We start from the raw sequence: 15,958 nt of genomic DNA on the forward strand, positions 1-15,958 counted from the left end.
GCTCCAGGAATTGAATCAGGCTTAAAATATACTGTAAATAGGATACAGATTTTTTGCATATAGCCTTTGCCTTTATTTTTACCTAGAGCATATGGGAAAATGTTTCTCACACATTGCTAAAAAAACAGCATTCACTTTTCCTTATTCAAATTTTGCAGGCTCCTTACTATAAAAGCAATTCACATCTTATGATCAGATCAGCAAGATTTCGGCAATAAATTCCTATCAGCCTCCTGTGCAACTTCCTTAAGCTGTGTTTCACTCACAAAAAGCTCACTATACAGCAATTTTTGCCCATAATCATTCATTCATTTATTTCATTTGTGACATCAGCTCAAGCCCTTGCACATTTCCAATTAATATTGCCACTATATAAACGCATTTTAGCAGCAAAGTTTCCTTAAGTTAGTTGTGGTTCTTCCTTCTAGCCAGAAAGACTGGAGCTTCACATAAACATTTCAATCACAGGAAAATCGTAAGGGAAGAGCAGGGCAACTTCTGCTTGTGAAGAATCACTCTGTACATTCAGACCTGGAACAAGGGAACCTTTGCCCTTCCGAATGATGTTGAATTCCAACTGCCATGAGCCCCAGCAAGCATAGCCCATAGTCAGGGACAGTGGGAGTTATAAACCCAACAAATTCTCCGGGACCCCAGCTTCGGTTATTTTCTGGGCAAATCCACTGCATAGGATCATGAGTTCCAGTTAAGAGTAGGAGCAGAGGGGGAAAGGAATAGCACTCTTCTGTATATGGCTTTTTGCAAGACTTAATTGTGGTTTTCTATACGTCGGAGTATAGGCAAGGATCTCTAGAGAAACACAGTCCTGAAAAGTTAAGTCTTGAGAGAAAGATATGAGCTGTTGGTACTCCCAGTTACAGCCAATACGGTTGGTAGGTACCTTTCCCTTTTGCATTCTACAGGGAATGTACACACTCCTTAAAAAAAATACTGCAGACTATGATGGTTTATGGTTTATGCTCAGGGAACAGACACAAAGCCTTGAGGGGCTCACTAAACCTTGTGCCATGTCCAAACCCATGACTATAGTTGTGTCTCTCAGCAGCAAGGACCTCTCTGTGTTTCAGCAAATGCAGAACTAAGCAAGGCATACAGAGTTACACACCTACAAATTGCAAACTCTTGATTTGGATACAGGTTAGCATCAGCAGGAACACTTCAAGTTGGCGTTACAATGGGAATCCAGACCTCAATAAATGAACAGTTACGGCTGAGACAATTGCACCTTCCAGTTTACCCAAGTAGAGAGTTTAAGAATACCCAAGATTTAGAGACTTCTCTCCCCACACCCTAACCGTCCTTTGGCACTTGATTAAATTTCTAGCGCTGGCGTCAAGTATATCTAACAGGTGGGGGGGGGACAAAGTTGTGTAGTTTTGCACCCCATGAGGTAGAGAAGGGAGCCCCACCATTTCAGTTCGGGGATGTGCTCTGAGCAGGAAAGGCCAATGGGGGGGGGATCACTTTATTTTTTGCCACCTGCTATTTAAAAATAAAGAGTGAAAACTACAGAGTCACACTGTGCCACAAAGAACATAGCCACAACCATTTGCAGATAGTGAGACTCAATTCCTAGGGGTGCTCATTCTAAGCACTCAAAGGCCTGGAAATCACAGGTGGGGACTTTCTGTTACCTGCGTGGTGATGGGGAAAAGCAGCTGCTATAGCACCAAAGGTGAGATCCTCACTGATTCAGTCTACTGAAGTCTCCACCCACCCCAGTCATCTCTTCCAGGACTTCCACATAGTGCAATAAAGCAGACTTGCCCCAATAGAAACAAATTACAGATAATGGAGCCTCACATTTGGGCTGCTGCTAGGATACTGGGCCCCTATAGGTCCGTTTCACGATGCTCCAATTACGTAGGGATGGATAAACCAGCTAGGAGGAGGCAAAGACCCCCTTCCACCCTGGTTCAGCAATCTTACAGAGTATCATGGGATGCAACCACTGGAAAGTAACACTACTGGCCCTAGATTTCAGAAATATCTAGGACACAGGGAAAGGTTCCCATTTTTCAATCCAGGCCCTATTTTACTTTGAGAATACTTCCATTCCATTAGGGTGCAAAGAATTGCATCGATGGGAGAGCTGCTCCCAAGCCATCTGGCCCCCAAAGGAGTGCAGTTTTCGCCACTGAGTCGCCTGTTCATAAGCAGAGTCCGGCTGCCAGATCCGGATCCGCTAAAGCCTCGTACAAAGTGTAGCCGATCTCTTCGATTTCCTCCGAGGCCAGGTGGCCGAGAAGGTTTATCCTGCTGTCGAAGAAGCAAGGGAGGGAACCTATCTCCAGGTACCGGACCAGCTCCTCCAGCACCTGCTGGCACCTGTCTGCTAACGCTGCCTCTGACCAATCGGTTTCAGTTTCGCTCAGCTGTAGGATGGCGTGAGTCAAGTGGCTGCTGCCCAGCTTGCTCCAGAAGGGATGGTTTTCAAAGACGACCTTCAAGATGTTAAGGCAACCTTGCCGGACGCCATCATCTCTGGCATCAAGGTCTTTCAGCGCCGAGACCTCGGCCGCGTAAAAGCTCCGCTGCCAGAGGTTCTCCACCGGTATTACAAAGGATGGAGGAAGAAGGATTTTATCCCCCACTTCTACCATGGGGCAGAGGTTTATGTCCAGGCGGATCTGGGCGTGCTGGGCTTCCAACTTAAGCTCTTTGGGATCCATCACAGGCCTGATGACACACTCCAGGCTGCTGCCAATGACTGGCCAATTAATAGAAGCCACCAACATGTTATGGAGGGTCTTGTTGATGGTGCTGGATGAGAGGTACCCACCCACCATGAACCTGTCCCACGGGCTGCTTCCACGCGGGAAATACTCCAGGCCAGTCCGCCTGAGCATCCCAAAACAAGGGTCATTCACAACGGTTTGTTCGCCAGGGATCAGTAGCCAAAGGTTGGGTTCCAGCATCAACGGAAGCATGAAGGCCACCTCAAGGCGGTCGCTGCTGATGAGGTCGTCGCAAAGGTAGCCGCTGAGGAAGGCATGTCCAAAGGGCAGCTCTGGGTACTTGTTTTTCAAGAACTTCTGAAGCTCTCCACAGATGTCCCCTGCCAGCTGCTTCCCCAGAGCCTTTTCCTCCTCAGAGACTGAGACATGGTCCCTGTAGTAGGAGAGAAACTTCTCTTGAAGCGTCAGGCACAGTCGAGCCCTCGGTTCCACCTCCTTGGAGGGCAGGGCACCGCTTTCGGGGTCTGCAATGGAGGAGAGAACAAACGTTTCAGATGGCTGGGCTAAGAGTATTGGACAGGCTTCGCCAACCTAAGGACCTCCAGAAATCCCTGGCAGCAGAGGTCCCAAGATGCTTATGGCAGAGCGTCGCAATGCAAGCACCTTCCTTATATTTGGCTCAGTAAAGGTAAAGGTAAAGGGACCCCTGATCATCAGGTCCAGTCATAACCGACTCTGGGGTTGCGGCGTTCATCTCGCTTTATTGGCCGAGGGAGCTAGCATACAGCTTCCGGGTCATGTGGCCAGCATGACTAAGCCGCTTCTGGTGAACCAGAGCAGTGCACAGAAACGCCATTTACCTTCCCACCAGAGTGGTACCTATTTATCTACTTGCACTTTGCCATGCTTTCGAACTGCTAGGTTAGCAGGAGCAGGGACCGAGCAACGGGAGCTCGCCTCATTGCAGGGATTCGAACCGCCAACCTTCTGATCAGCAAGTCCTAGGCTCTGTGGTTTAACCCACAGCGCCACCCAGTGCAAAATGGGTATAGGAGCCCGCTACATTCAGAGGCCTAGCCACTGTGTTCCGCGCTAGCTGTAACTTCCTGAGCAGCATCAAGCAGACCCACATGGAGTCCATTACAGTAATCTAGGCTGAAGGTTCACCAACGCATGGGTCACTGTGGCCAGGATCTCCCCAGCCAGGAATGGCTGTAGCTGGCACTGAAACCAAACTGGGCCTAGTTACTAACATCACTTGTGTCTCCAGGGTCAGTGATGAATCCAGGAGGGACCACCGCCACCTGGACTTCCATCACAGAGTGAGATGGCAGTAAATCACACGTTCAAAGCTGCAAATTAGCAGGGACACAATCTTCACAGGCTTGGCGAAGTGTCAGGACCCAGTTGCTCTCTCTCTCTCAGCCTAGCCGACCTCGCAGGGGTGTTGTGAAGATAAAGCGGGAGATCCAGAATGCGGGAGCTAGACTGGTGACTGGGAGTGGCTGCCGAGACCACATAACACCGGTCTTGAAAGACCTACATTGGCTCCCAGTACGTTTCCGAGCACAATTCAAAGTGTTGGTGCTGACCTTGAAAGCCCTAAACGGCCTCGGCCCAGTATACCGTATTTTTTGCTCTATAGGATGCACCGGACCATAGGACGCACCGGATCATAGGAGGGAAGAACGGGGGGGGGGTTCTCCCCCTTTCTGCTCAGCGCCCCTTCAGCGAAGGGGCAGGAGAAATGGAGCCCCTTCCATTTCTCCTCCCGCTTCGCTGAAGGGGCACTGCGCAGAAAGGGAAAACTGTGTAGCGCCTCTCCAGTGAAGCAAAGCCTGGTGTGCACCGATCCCTCTCGCTCTCCAGGCTTCAGGTGGCTATCCGCAAGGCTTTGGAGTGCAGCGGGAACTCCTGCTGCGCTCCGAAGGCTTGTGGATAGCTGCCTGAAGCCCCCAGAGCGCAGCGGGAGTTCCCTCTGCACTTCAGAGGCTTCGCGTTGCTATCGCTGAAGCCAAGGAGCCTGCATTCACTCTATATTTCGCACACACATTTCCCCTTCATTTTTGGAGGGGAAAAAGTGTGTCCTATAGAGCGAAAAATACGGTACCTGAAGGAGCGTCTTCACTCTCATCACTCAACCTAGACACTGAGGTCCAGCGCCGAGGGCCTTCTGGTGGTTCCCTCCCTGTGAGAAGCGAAGTTACAAGGAACCAGGCAGAGGGCCTTCTTGGTAGCGGCACCCGCCCTGTGGAACGCCCTTCCACCAGATGTCAAGGAAATAAACAACTATCTGACATTTAGAAGACATCTGAAGGCAGCCCTGTTTAGGGTAGTTTTTAATGACTGATGTTTTAATGTATTTTAAATCTTCTGTTGGAAGCCGCCCAGAGCGGTTGGGGAAACCCAGCCAGATGGGCGGAGTATAAATAATAAGTTGTTATTATTATTGGGCACAGAAGTACAGTTTGCCCTTAGGAAACAAAACCCGCCTGTAGAATGTCTCTGCTGACCTTGCGCAGTCCCACCCATGACTGGAGACAGCAGTGGCTCCTCAAGGTCCTCCTGCCGCACTTTGGGCACCGTCTTGATCAAGCTGAGCTCCTGCCAACTTTCCTCCAAGGACTTCTGCTTGGCTTTGATGTCATCTTCATCATCCGGCGGGCTGGTGGCCCGGTCGATGAGCTGCGTAAGAACAAACACCCACCCAAACAGTGTGAGCTCCTCTGCCTTCTTTAGGCCCAGTTCTGCTCTGCCGCAGAGACACCTGCTGAGTGTGAACCCCAAATACAAATCCAGTCTCCAGGGCCGGCCAAACCGTAAGGCAGGGTGAGGCAACTGCTTCAGGGGGCGGAATCCACTGGGGCAGCTGACCCCAGTGTAGATCTTTCTTTCCCTACTTGTTCTTGATGTAGATCTTCGCTCAACCCTTCTTCCCTGGCTGGGAGAGGAGCACCATTTTGGGATCCATGTCAGGTGCCAAAATGTCTTGAACCGGTTATGCCAGGGGCATACCAGCTGCACTGGCTCCTGGTAGAGTACAGGGTCAGGTTTAAGGTGCTGGTTTTCACCTTTAAAGCCCTATGTGGCCTAGGACCCTCGTACCTACAGGACTGTCTCTCCTGGTATGTCCCATGGAGGACCTTAAGGTCCACAAATGACAACATTTTGGAGGTCCCAAGTCACAAGGTGGTTAGATTGGTCTCAACTAGGGGCAGGGCCTTTTCAGTACTGGCCCCAACTTGGTGGAACGCTCTGTCACAAGAGACTAGGGCCCTGCGGAACTTGACATCTTTCCGCAGGGCCTGCAAGACAGAGCTGTTCCGCGTCACCTTTGGTTTGGACTCAGTCTGACCCTTATGTTTCCCTCCCCTTATGGTCTTGATCTATGGGCTACTTTTAAAATGAGGCCGCATTTTAAATTGGGTTTTTTTCCCCTATTATGATTTTACTGTAATTTTACTGGTGTTAGCCGCCCTGAGCCCGGCTCTGGCCGGGGAGGGTGGGGTATAAATTTTATTATTATTATTATTATTGCTAATAATTTAGAAGAATCGGGGTACAAGCCCATAACAGAGATTTAACCTTTGGGCAAATTAAGGTGGATGGTGACCGAGGTCCACCCAGCACTGCAATTTGCCGTACACCCAACCACCATGCAAGGGGAGAAAATGGGGTTTTTAAAAGAAGGGGTAGTGGATCTGGGCCCAAAGAGAAAGACTCAAGAACTTTAAACTACAGATCCACTACCCCTTCTTTAAAAACAAACACACACACACTTTTTTTGGCTTGGTCAGTTAATTAAATAAATACAGTGGTACCTTCAGTTGTGAATGGGATCCGTTCCAGAGGTCCGGCTGCATCCCAAGGAATTTGCAACCGGAGGTGCCACTCCTGCACATGCGTGCGCTGCAGTTTAGTGCTTCTGCGCATGTGCACAAGGCGAAACCCAGAAAAATACTTCTAGGTTTGCCGCATGTGTATCCCGAAGGATATGTAACCCGAGGTGAACGCAACTAGAGGTACCACTGTTCTATAGTATGAATTTGCAAGCGGGATTTGAACTGTGAGCAACAGAAGGAATTAGAGATTATTGTATTATTATTATGGTATAAGAAAGAGAAGATAGGGGGCAAGGGGGGGGGGAATTAAAAGCCCTGTGGGAAATGGGGTGGAAAGCCGACAAAACGAAAGAAAAAAATATTATGTATTGGAGAGTACATGTGAAATTTTTGAAAATTTGACAAAATATTACTGAGAAAGACTCAAGACCTAGCAGTCTCCTCCCAAACAACTCCCCTGATCCAGACACAGCCTATGATCCCCTTAATAAAACTAAAACGTCATAAAGATGGTTGCTCATATAAAAGGATGACTATCCAAGAGTAATTCCTCATCACACATTTAAAGCATGTTAGCAGCAGGAAGAACAAGGCAGCCTCACCCTCTTCACAGCAAGCGTCGCGATCGCCAGCACAGCCGCTCCGCTGACGCCCAGGACCAACCTGGCATTGGCCAACAGGAAGTCCATCATGCTGCCCAGGTTGCTCTCGTCCCGCCTCTTCCCCTGCTTGTGGCCGTAGTCCGCCATTGTTAACCTGGTTGGAAGGAAAGAAATCAAGTTTGAGAGGTTTCGGTAATAAGCTTCCCACTTCAACCTGCGGAACTGATACAGTCATACCTCAGGTTACAGACAGTTGTTGAGCTTTTTCTGCAAAATCTCAAAAGAAATTGAAGTTTCTGAGCTACCGTATTTTTCGCCCTATAGGACGCACTTTTTCCCCTCCAAAAATGAAGGGGAAATGTGTGTGCATCCTATGGGGCGAATGCAGGCTTTCGCTGAAGCCTGGAGAGCAAGAGGGGTCGGTGTGCACCAACCCCTTTCGCTCTCCAGGCTTCGCGGACCTCTCCGCAAGCAGCGGAGCGCTCCCGCTGCTTGCGGAGAGTTGCCTGCATGCCGAAGCCTGCGTGCGCTGAGATCAGCGCATCCAGACTTCGCGGACCTCTCCGCAAGCAGCGGGAGCCAGCGCTGGGCTCCTACGGCTTGCAGAGAGCTGCCTGTTTGGGGGCTGAGGTCGGGGGAAGCTCTGGCCTCCCCCGCCCCAGCCCCGCGCCTGGGGGGGGGGGAAATAATTTTTTCCCCTTTATTTCCCCCCCAAAAAACTAGATGCGCCTTATGGGACGGTGCGTCCTATAGGGCGAAAAATACGGTACTTCTAAGGAATTTTGCCAAAATATGGCAACCCTAGCTGGGAGGGTCAGCCTCTTTCTGTGTGAGAGAAGATCTACCTTTGGGAGAGAGCTTTCTTAATTTATTTTATTTCCTCTTTCTTTTCTTTTTTGTTGTTGTTAATAATAATAATAATTTATTATTTGTACCCGGCCCATCTGGCTGGGTTTCCCCAGCCACTCTGGGCAGCTTCCAACAGTTTAAAAATACATTGTTGTTTTGTTTTTATGTACAGTATTGTATTTATTTCATCGTAGGTTGAAAAGTTACAGTAAAAAACATTATAAAAAGGGGGGAAAAGAGCTGTCTTATTAAGAAAGGGGGCTGCTTGTCGTTCTTAGGTGTTTATATTGGGCAGGTTTGGCTGCAGGGTGTCACGTTGCTGAACCCTACGAAACCTCAGTGGCTCGCTAGCTCTGACATTGCCAACTTTTTTCTCTGTTCCTCGCCCAAAAACACTCAACGGGCATTCATCGTGAGTCACAACTCCCAAGATACGACTTAACAGCCACAGCATTGCCATGGGAACAAAAAGCAAACAGCATACTCAGACTGGAGGGTCATTGCGTTCTACTCTGCTTTCATCTCCTACACAGTTTCTAGGGCTTTATGCTGTGAAACGGTCTATAAACTGGTTTAACAATTAATAATATTTTAAAAAACACTTTTCTGGACCATTTTTACCGCTTGACTGCAGGCGTATTGACCTACAAGCAGCTCCCGTTGAGTTTGGAGAAGGTTAAAGGGTAAAAGGGACCCCTGATCATTGGGTCCAGTCGTGGCCAACTCTGGGGTTGCGGCGCTCATCTCGCTTTATTGGCCGAGGGTGCCGGCATACAGCTTCCGGGTCATGTGGCCAGCATGACTAAGCCACTTCTGGCGAACCAGAGCAGCGCACGGAAACGCCGTTTACCTTCCCGCTGGAGCGGTACCTATTTATCTACTTGCACCTTGATGTGCTTTCGAACTGCTAGGTTGGCAGGAGCAGGGACCGAGCAATGGGAGCTCACCCCGTCGTGGGGATTTGAACCGCCTACCTACTGATTGGCAAGTCCCAGGCTCTGTGGTTTAACCCACAGTGCCACCCACGTCCCAGGTTACCTGGTACCAAATGTTCATGTGGCGGAATGGCTAACCACCCAACTTGGGGGTCTGGTCCACCCAGACCCCAAGCTGATTTTGCTAGATGCCTTCACAACCACCTGCAATTTGGGCAGCAAATGACTTCAAAATAATAGCTGGGACAGCTCAGTTGGTAGAGAATGAAACTCCTAACTCTCAGGCGCCAGGCAGAAACATTCCTCTAGAACCAGGTCTCTGGCCACTAAATAAACAGTTAAAGTGGGAAAGGGGGCTGTTATCATGATAATTTTATTATATTCTACAGCCTTTTTAATGTGTTTGTGAAAGGGGGGGTATTGTTTTGTTGCTTCTGTTTTAACTATTCATTTGTGTTTTTACCATGTGAAACACCCTGAGATCTTTTGATGAAGGATGGTATATAAATCTAATAAATAATAATAATAGTCAATTTTTATGCTTCTTCTTCTTCTTATTATTATTGTTATGTGCCTTAAAATGTGCTCCTAATGTTGTACACCACACTGGGATCTTTTCAAAAAGGGAAGAGTGTGTGTGTGTGTGTGTGTGTGTGTGTGTGTGTGTTCACTTCCTGTCGGGTGTGTTCCATTTGTAAATTGAGTCCCCCGCTGCTATGGGAAAGCACGCCTTGGTTTAAGAACGCTTTGGTTTAAGAACGGGCTTCCAAAATAGATTAAGTTCGTAAACCAAGGTACCAATGTATATATAATATTAGCAGGGGCGTGGCCTTATTTTGCCACCCCTGACACATGAAGCTACTGGAAATCCACTGGGGGAAAACCTACTCGGCCACACTGCCAAACACACACTTCCAAGGACAACTCATTGCCTGGTTTGAGAATAATAATAATAATTCCCCAGGGCTACAGAGGAGTCAGATTTCCGGCTGCTATTTTGAAGGCGTGTAACAATATCTTCCTGCCAGTTTCCCTTCTCCCAGGACAGTCTTTTCTATTCTGGGCACCAGAGTCCCAAAGTGGTTGCAAGGGAACGCATCTAACCAGTCCCAGACACGCAGGCAGGATGTGATCAGAGGCAGAGCTCAACCTCCTAGATTTGTCCCAAACCTTTTCAGCAGTTCTGCTGCCATGAGAAGAGGGGATTTCTAAGCATGTGCAGAGTGCCTTTTCTTTTTCACCAAACCACATGGGGTGGGGGTGGCCAGGATCAGTAGTAGAGCACAGGTGCTTTGAATGCAGAAGGTCCCAGGTTCGTTCCTCAGCAACTCCATGTAGGGCCAAACAGGGAGGTATACAGTGATACCTTGGTTCTCAAACTTAATCCATTCCAGAAGTACGTTCCAAAATCAAAGTGTTCCAAAATCAAGGCACGCTTTCGCATCGAAAGTCATGTAAAACGGATTAATCCGTTCCAGACTTTTAAATACAGTACAACCCCGAAAACAGCAGTTTAACATGAATTTTACTATCTAATGAGACAATCGATCCATAAAATGAAAGCAACAATGTACTGCAATCACATAATCAACCAGTCACAGTCACATACACACACACACACACACACACAGAGAGAGAGAGAGAGAGAGAGAGCCTCAAAAACAAAAACACAAAATAAATAGCAAAATCAGACAGATCTCAGCATAACACTCAAAACGGAAGTGTGGCACTCCAAACGGAAGCGTAACACTCAAAACGGAGCATGTTCGGCTTCCGGAAAAAGTTCACAAACCAGAAAACTTACTTATGGCTCTGCAGTGTTTGAGTTCCAAGTTGTTTGAGTACCAAGGCTTTTGAGAACCAAGGTACCACCGTAGTTGGAAAGGTTGTAGCTATCTGGCCTTCAGACTATACTCTCCCTCCCTAGACTACGGCTGCCATGCGTCCAGGATTCGTCTGTTGTGAATAATATCCGGGCGGAATTTCCAAAAATCAGTAAAATGTCTGGAAAAGCCTGGGTGAATGGCAACCCATGTCGGAAGTGTTGATTTTTTGACGAATTTCCTTAAAAATAGCTGTTTGAGATTTTGCAAAAAGAAGCTCAACAACCTTGCTGCCCTCCCCCCCCCCCCCAAAAAAAACCCAAACAGCTCAAGAACTTTTGTGTCTGGGTTTTCACTTTTTGAAGTGTGGCAACCCTACGCCTAGGCTGCATGAGGGCTGAACCCAGGAACTTTTGCCTGCAAAGTGAGTGCTGCAGAGATGTGATCTACACACACTTGCATATGATCCAGAAACTGCAGTGAGTAAAGAATGCTGCAGCACGATTGCTGACAGAAGTGAGGCCCTGTCGGCACGGAACACCTGAGCTCAGAGATCTGCACTCGTTGCCAATTTGCTGCAGAGCAAAGTTCAGGGCATTACTATTCATATATAAAGTCCTTAACAACTTGAGACCAGTTTACCTGCAATATCGCCTTACTGCAATCTGTTAACAGCAGGCTTCCTCAAACCTCGGCCTTCCAGATGTTTTGAGACTACCATTCCCATCATCCCTGACCACTGTTCCTGCTAGCCAGGGATCATGGGAGTTGTAGGCCAAAAACATCTGGAGGGCAGAAGTCTGGTTAACAGGGTGCTAGTAGGACTCCCTGCCTACTGACAACAAGCCTTCGCCGTACTCTGGCGCTTGCTAAAAACATTAGCAGTGTAGAATGTTGGTGCATGTCTTAATTCTGCTTTTAGTTTAGCAATGATTAAAGAGTTGTCTTTGTGTGCTTTTACCGATACTGTAATTTTATCATTTTATTCTCTTTGCAAATGGCTTCAAGGTTTTTCTTAACAAACAAACAACGAAATAGGCGGAGTTTAAGAAGGACTGGAAAATGTTTGTGAGCTGTTTAAAAACTTATTGCAAATATGTTAATATGCAAGTAGCTTTAGAGTAAGAACAGAAGTAAAATTTATCTGAAAACAGTGTGGAGAAGATAAGGTATAGAATAACTATAATATAATATAATATAATATAATATAATATAATATAATATAATATAATATAAATTAAAAAATTAAAAATATTTTAAATTTACAAAATTTACAAAATAAAAACAAACAAAAATGTGCTCATTTAGATGCATAGATGCCTCTGGGTATTATATTAAGATGGCGGGTGGATGTGGTCTCAACAGCACATCCAGTAACAAAAGTTTAAATAAAGGTCTCAAAATCTGGGGCCTGATGCAAGAGACCCACGCCTAAGGCATTCAGCTCCTCCTGCCCCCAACCCCCCAGCACCTATGGTAGAAATGCAGAAATAGCCCCACCCAACCAGCAATAGAGCAAGACACCTTCATCTTCCCCAGCTGCAACAAAACATGTCTCTACCGCATCAGTCTCTACAGCCACAGCTCTCCCCTGGTTTGCCTTCACCCACAATGGCACACTTCTCCATCGTCTACCGAGACAGACAGACAGATGCCAACCGGACAACCAACCCCTGGGGAGAAACTGCACACCAAACACTTAAACCACATCCCCACCTCAGAATCCTGGGAGTTGTAGTTTGCCCCTCACTAAGTTGCAACCTCAGCATCACTAACAAACTACAGTTCCCAGGATTCCCAGGTGCTTTAAATGTATGGTGTGCACAAGCTTATCACAGATCAACCTGCTTGTGGATCAACAGCAGCGGCCAAGGCAAGGTGGTCGTAATCAACCCACAACCAAACTACAAATGGCTGTTTGTGTTGGTCTAAAGAGGGACTGGAAACGTGTGACCTTCTGTTTTGTTTTTTTTTAAAAAAAATTTATTTATTTATTTTTACAGAAAAAAAGAATTACAAAACAACAAAACCAATCACAAACATACATCAAAATAAGAAAACAAATTAAAAGTAAAAACTCCAACTTTCAAATTCATGTTTACAAAATTTACTTTCTTGACTTCCTCACGCCTCCCTTTTTTGTGTTCCTCTTTGTCCAATCAGATACAGCAAATCCTTACCCTCTTTCAAAACTCATTTCTAATTATTAAAATCACTATTATGTCTCCGATCTTTCCTCCTTATATTTAAACACCTTTAACATATTGTTTACTTTTGACATAATATAACTTTAATCTTTCACCCTTTTTCTATTACATTTTTGCATACTTTTTTAACACTGTATCGCTAATGCCATAATATTTTTATATCCAACATCATTTAAGCATTCATAAACTTTACAGTATTTCTGCAGATAAATCTTAAACTTCTTCCAGTCCTCTTCCTGGAAACGTGTGACCTTCTGGACTCCAGCTGCCGCCATCCCTGACCACTAGGCTACGCTGCCTCCGTCTGATGTGAGTTGGCACTTCATAAACGTCCAAAGGACCACAGCTTCCTATCCCTGGTCTACAGAGACACAGTCCTGTGGCATCTCGAGGGATGGTGCAATTGCTTCTCTATTTAAAAAGTGCCACGGGATCGTGCTGCGGGGTTGGACTAGATGACCCTCGGGTCCCTTCCAACTCCATTACTGTACTGATTCATCCCTTTCTCCTTAATTAAGGCCTTCTCTTCTAACCATTCAGAGAGGGGATCTAAAGGTCCTCTAAATCCATTTTTTTTGGGGGGGGGGAAGGGTCGTTTCCCGATCTTACTACAAGAAACGTATTAAGCGTTCACGGTGCTGCTGCTACGGGGCTCCGAATTATTTAAATAACTAAGGCGGTTCACCACCTCCCCTGAAAGCTGAATATCCGCCCCTCTTAGAGGATAAAAATGAAGCAAAATTCCCCCCTCCTCCTAAAACGTAACAAAAATAAGATTCCTTCGTTCTTCCAGCGGTTCCACCTTTGGAACCGAGGCTGCTCCCTGGAGGTTAGTAGCTCGGTTACAACTTACCTGTCCCTGCACCTGGAAGCGGACCCGGGGAAGCGGGGGGAGCGGAGAGGTCGCTGCTGCTGTAGCAGCGGGCACCCAGCACCCCGACGCCACCGCGCAGGAAACGCTCAGCACCAGCGATGGAACGTCGGCCGAAGCCGAACGCCAAACACCCGCCAAGCGACCAATGGCAGCGCGCGGCTCGCCTCTCAACGTTCCGACATAGAACGCCGAGTATCTTTTTCGGCTTCCTGTCCTCTTTGAGGCTGCGTAGGTGCCGCGAGGCTCCTCCTCCTCCGCCTTAAAGAGACAGCGTCGCTTTCGTCCTTTCTCTCCCTTCCGCCTCTTCCAATCTGTCCAATGTGCGCATAGCAGCATAGGAAAGTGCTTTCAGCCGAGGCAGACCAATCCGTCTAGCTCAGTATTGTCTACACGGACTGGCAGCAGCTCCCCGGGTTTTCAAGAGAGCGCAGCAGGGGGCGTCTCTCCCCCATCCTGCCTCGAGATGCCAGTGGTGCAAAGTACCACAAACAAGGGAAAAAGCACATTCGTGGCGCCGTGTCATGATGTGGATTTGAATTTTTATTATTATTATTATTATTATTATTATTATTATTATTACGGTCACAGACCAGTTCTGGCTCACTTACAATACTGTATCAGGAAAATCATAAAACACAACAGGAATACAGTGGTACCTCGGGTTAAGTACTTAATTCGTTCCGGAGGTCCGTTCTTAACCTGAAACTGTTCTTAACCTGAAGCACCACTTTAGCTAACGGGGCCTCCTGCTGCTTGCCGCGCCGCCGGAGCCCGATTTCTGTTCTCATCCTGAAGCCAAGTTCTTAACCTGAATCACTATTTCTGGGTTAGCGGAGTCTGTAACCTGAAGCGTATGTAACCTGAAGCATATGTAAGCCGAGGTACCACTGTACATTGAATTGCAATTGGGTATAACGGTGGGCGAGTCATGATGGACCCGTGTCCAGAGTCCTTGCAAACACCTAGGCACGCTCCAGCAAAGTCATGTGCTTGTTACTTCGAATTAATTAATGCGGAGTACAAAAAAAAATGTGCAGTTTGTGGTGGGTGGTGGTAGTGGAATATCAACCATTTACACGTCCTCCTTTCTCCTAGTCCGTACTCACCTGACGTGGTTACCGACATGTAGAGGAGCATAGAGGTTTTCTCCCGCTCTGACTTTTTTTCCCAGAATTTCAGGAAAACCGTGACAGCGCCCTTGAGGGTCTACAGAAAGGGATAACTGTAGCCAGCTATACTAGAGTGTTTAAAAACAACAACATAACCTTTCAAGAGCTCTCGAAACACTTTGACATCGTGGGGAATCCTGCAGCGTGTTAAGGATGCTGGGAACTGTAGATCTGCACCCGCAAACTACAATTCCCAGGGTTATAAGGAGAGTTGCGGGGGGGGTGCTGTGAGAGGAGCCGGGGCTGCTTGAAGTGGAACGGGAGTGCGTCAAATGCATGGCACGGATGTGACCCAAGCGTAGCCGTAGGAGGATCCCCCCCCCCACACACCTCGAATGCACCCCCTTCCCTAATGCGCGCCCGGCAGCGAAGGAGTTAAAAGGGGCGGGGCCCTCCCCAAGCTCGCAAAGGCCACGCCCTTCTTTTGCCACTGCCCCTCCCCACTTCCTAAAAAAAAATAAAAAATTGTTCCCCCTCCCTGTTTAGGGCTGTGTCACCGAGGGAGAGCAGAGTTGGGGAGTTAGAGACTAGCAAGGCGTCGCTGGTGCTGCTGTCCCTAATCTTCCCCCCCCCCCGTGGAAAGGCGCCATGGCTGCCACCGGGGTGCTCCCCTTCATCCGGGGGGTCGATCTCAGCGGGAACGACTTCAAGGTAAGTCCTGGGCCCCGAGAGGAAGAGAGGATCGCCTGCCTTCCGTGGCCGGTGGGGAGAGCCGGAAGGCAGGCAGGCAGGCAGGCAGGCAAGGAGGGAGGGAGGGAGGCCGTCCTGGCCTGGCTGGGCTGCGGCTAATTTTAGACTTTCGCTCATCCCACCCTCCTGGCCGGGGCGTGGAAGCCTGAAACAATGCCTGCTCCTGTCTAGGACTAAGGCCCTAGTCCTCAGTACGTGGGGTGGGGGCAGAGGGCGAGGAACACAGTTGGCAAGGTTCTTTTTTTTTTTGCGCTGCGGCAGAATCAGC

General features: G+C 48.0%; 2 protein-coding genes across 4 annotated transcripts in view; one reads left to right on the forward strand and one right to left on the reverse strand.

The window, feature by feature from the left end:
• Positions 1-287: 287 nt before the first annotated feature.
• Positions 288-15,307, reverse strand: MIEF2 (mitochondrial elongation factor 2). Of its 3 annotated transcripts, none has more exons than XM_081839851.1 (4): positions 15,097-15,307; positions 7,144-7,297; positions 5,213-5,384; positions 288-3,223 (listed from the first exon to the last, which is right to left on the reverse strand). In XM_081839851.1, the coding sequence occupies exons 1-4, from the start codon at positions 15,276-15,278 to the stop codon at positions 2,172-2,174; spliced, it is 1,560 nt and encodes a 519-aa protein (XP_081695977.1). In that variant the 5' UTR covers positions 15,279-15,307; the 3' UTR covers positions 288-2,171. The 3 variants fall into 3 exon arrangements, with proteins under 3 accessions (XP_081695977.1, XP_081695979.1, XP_081695978.1); XM_081839853.1 differs by lacking the exon at positions 15,097-15,307 and adding an exon at positions 14,938-14,957; XM_081839852.1 differs by lacking the exon at positions 15,097-15,307 and adding an exon at positions 13,811-14,039.
• Positions 15,308-15,487: 180 nt separating this feature from the next.
• FLII (FLII actin remodeling protein) overlaps positions 15,488-15,958 on the forward strand; it is a 55,048-nt gene continuing 54,577 nt past the window's right edge. The window contains exon 1 of the mRNA XM_081839560.1: positions 15,488-15,651. Coding sequence (XP_081695686.1) covers positions 15,589-15,651 — 63 coding nt within the window. The 5' untranslated portion in view covers positions 15,488-15,588. The remainder of the gene's footprint in view (positions 15,652-15,958) is intronic.

This window comes from Podarcis erhardii (assembly GCF_964252035.2).
Source record: "Podarcis erhardii genome assembly, chromosome: 14".
Lineage (NCBI taxonomy): Eukaryota > Metazoa > Chordata > Lepidosauria > Squamata > Lacertidae > Podarcis > Podarcis erhardii.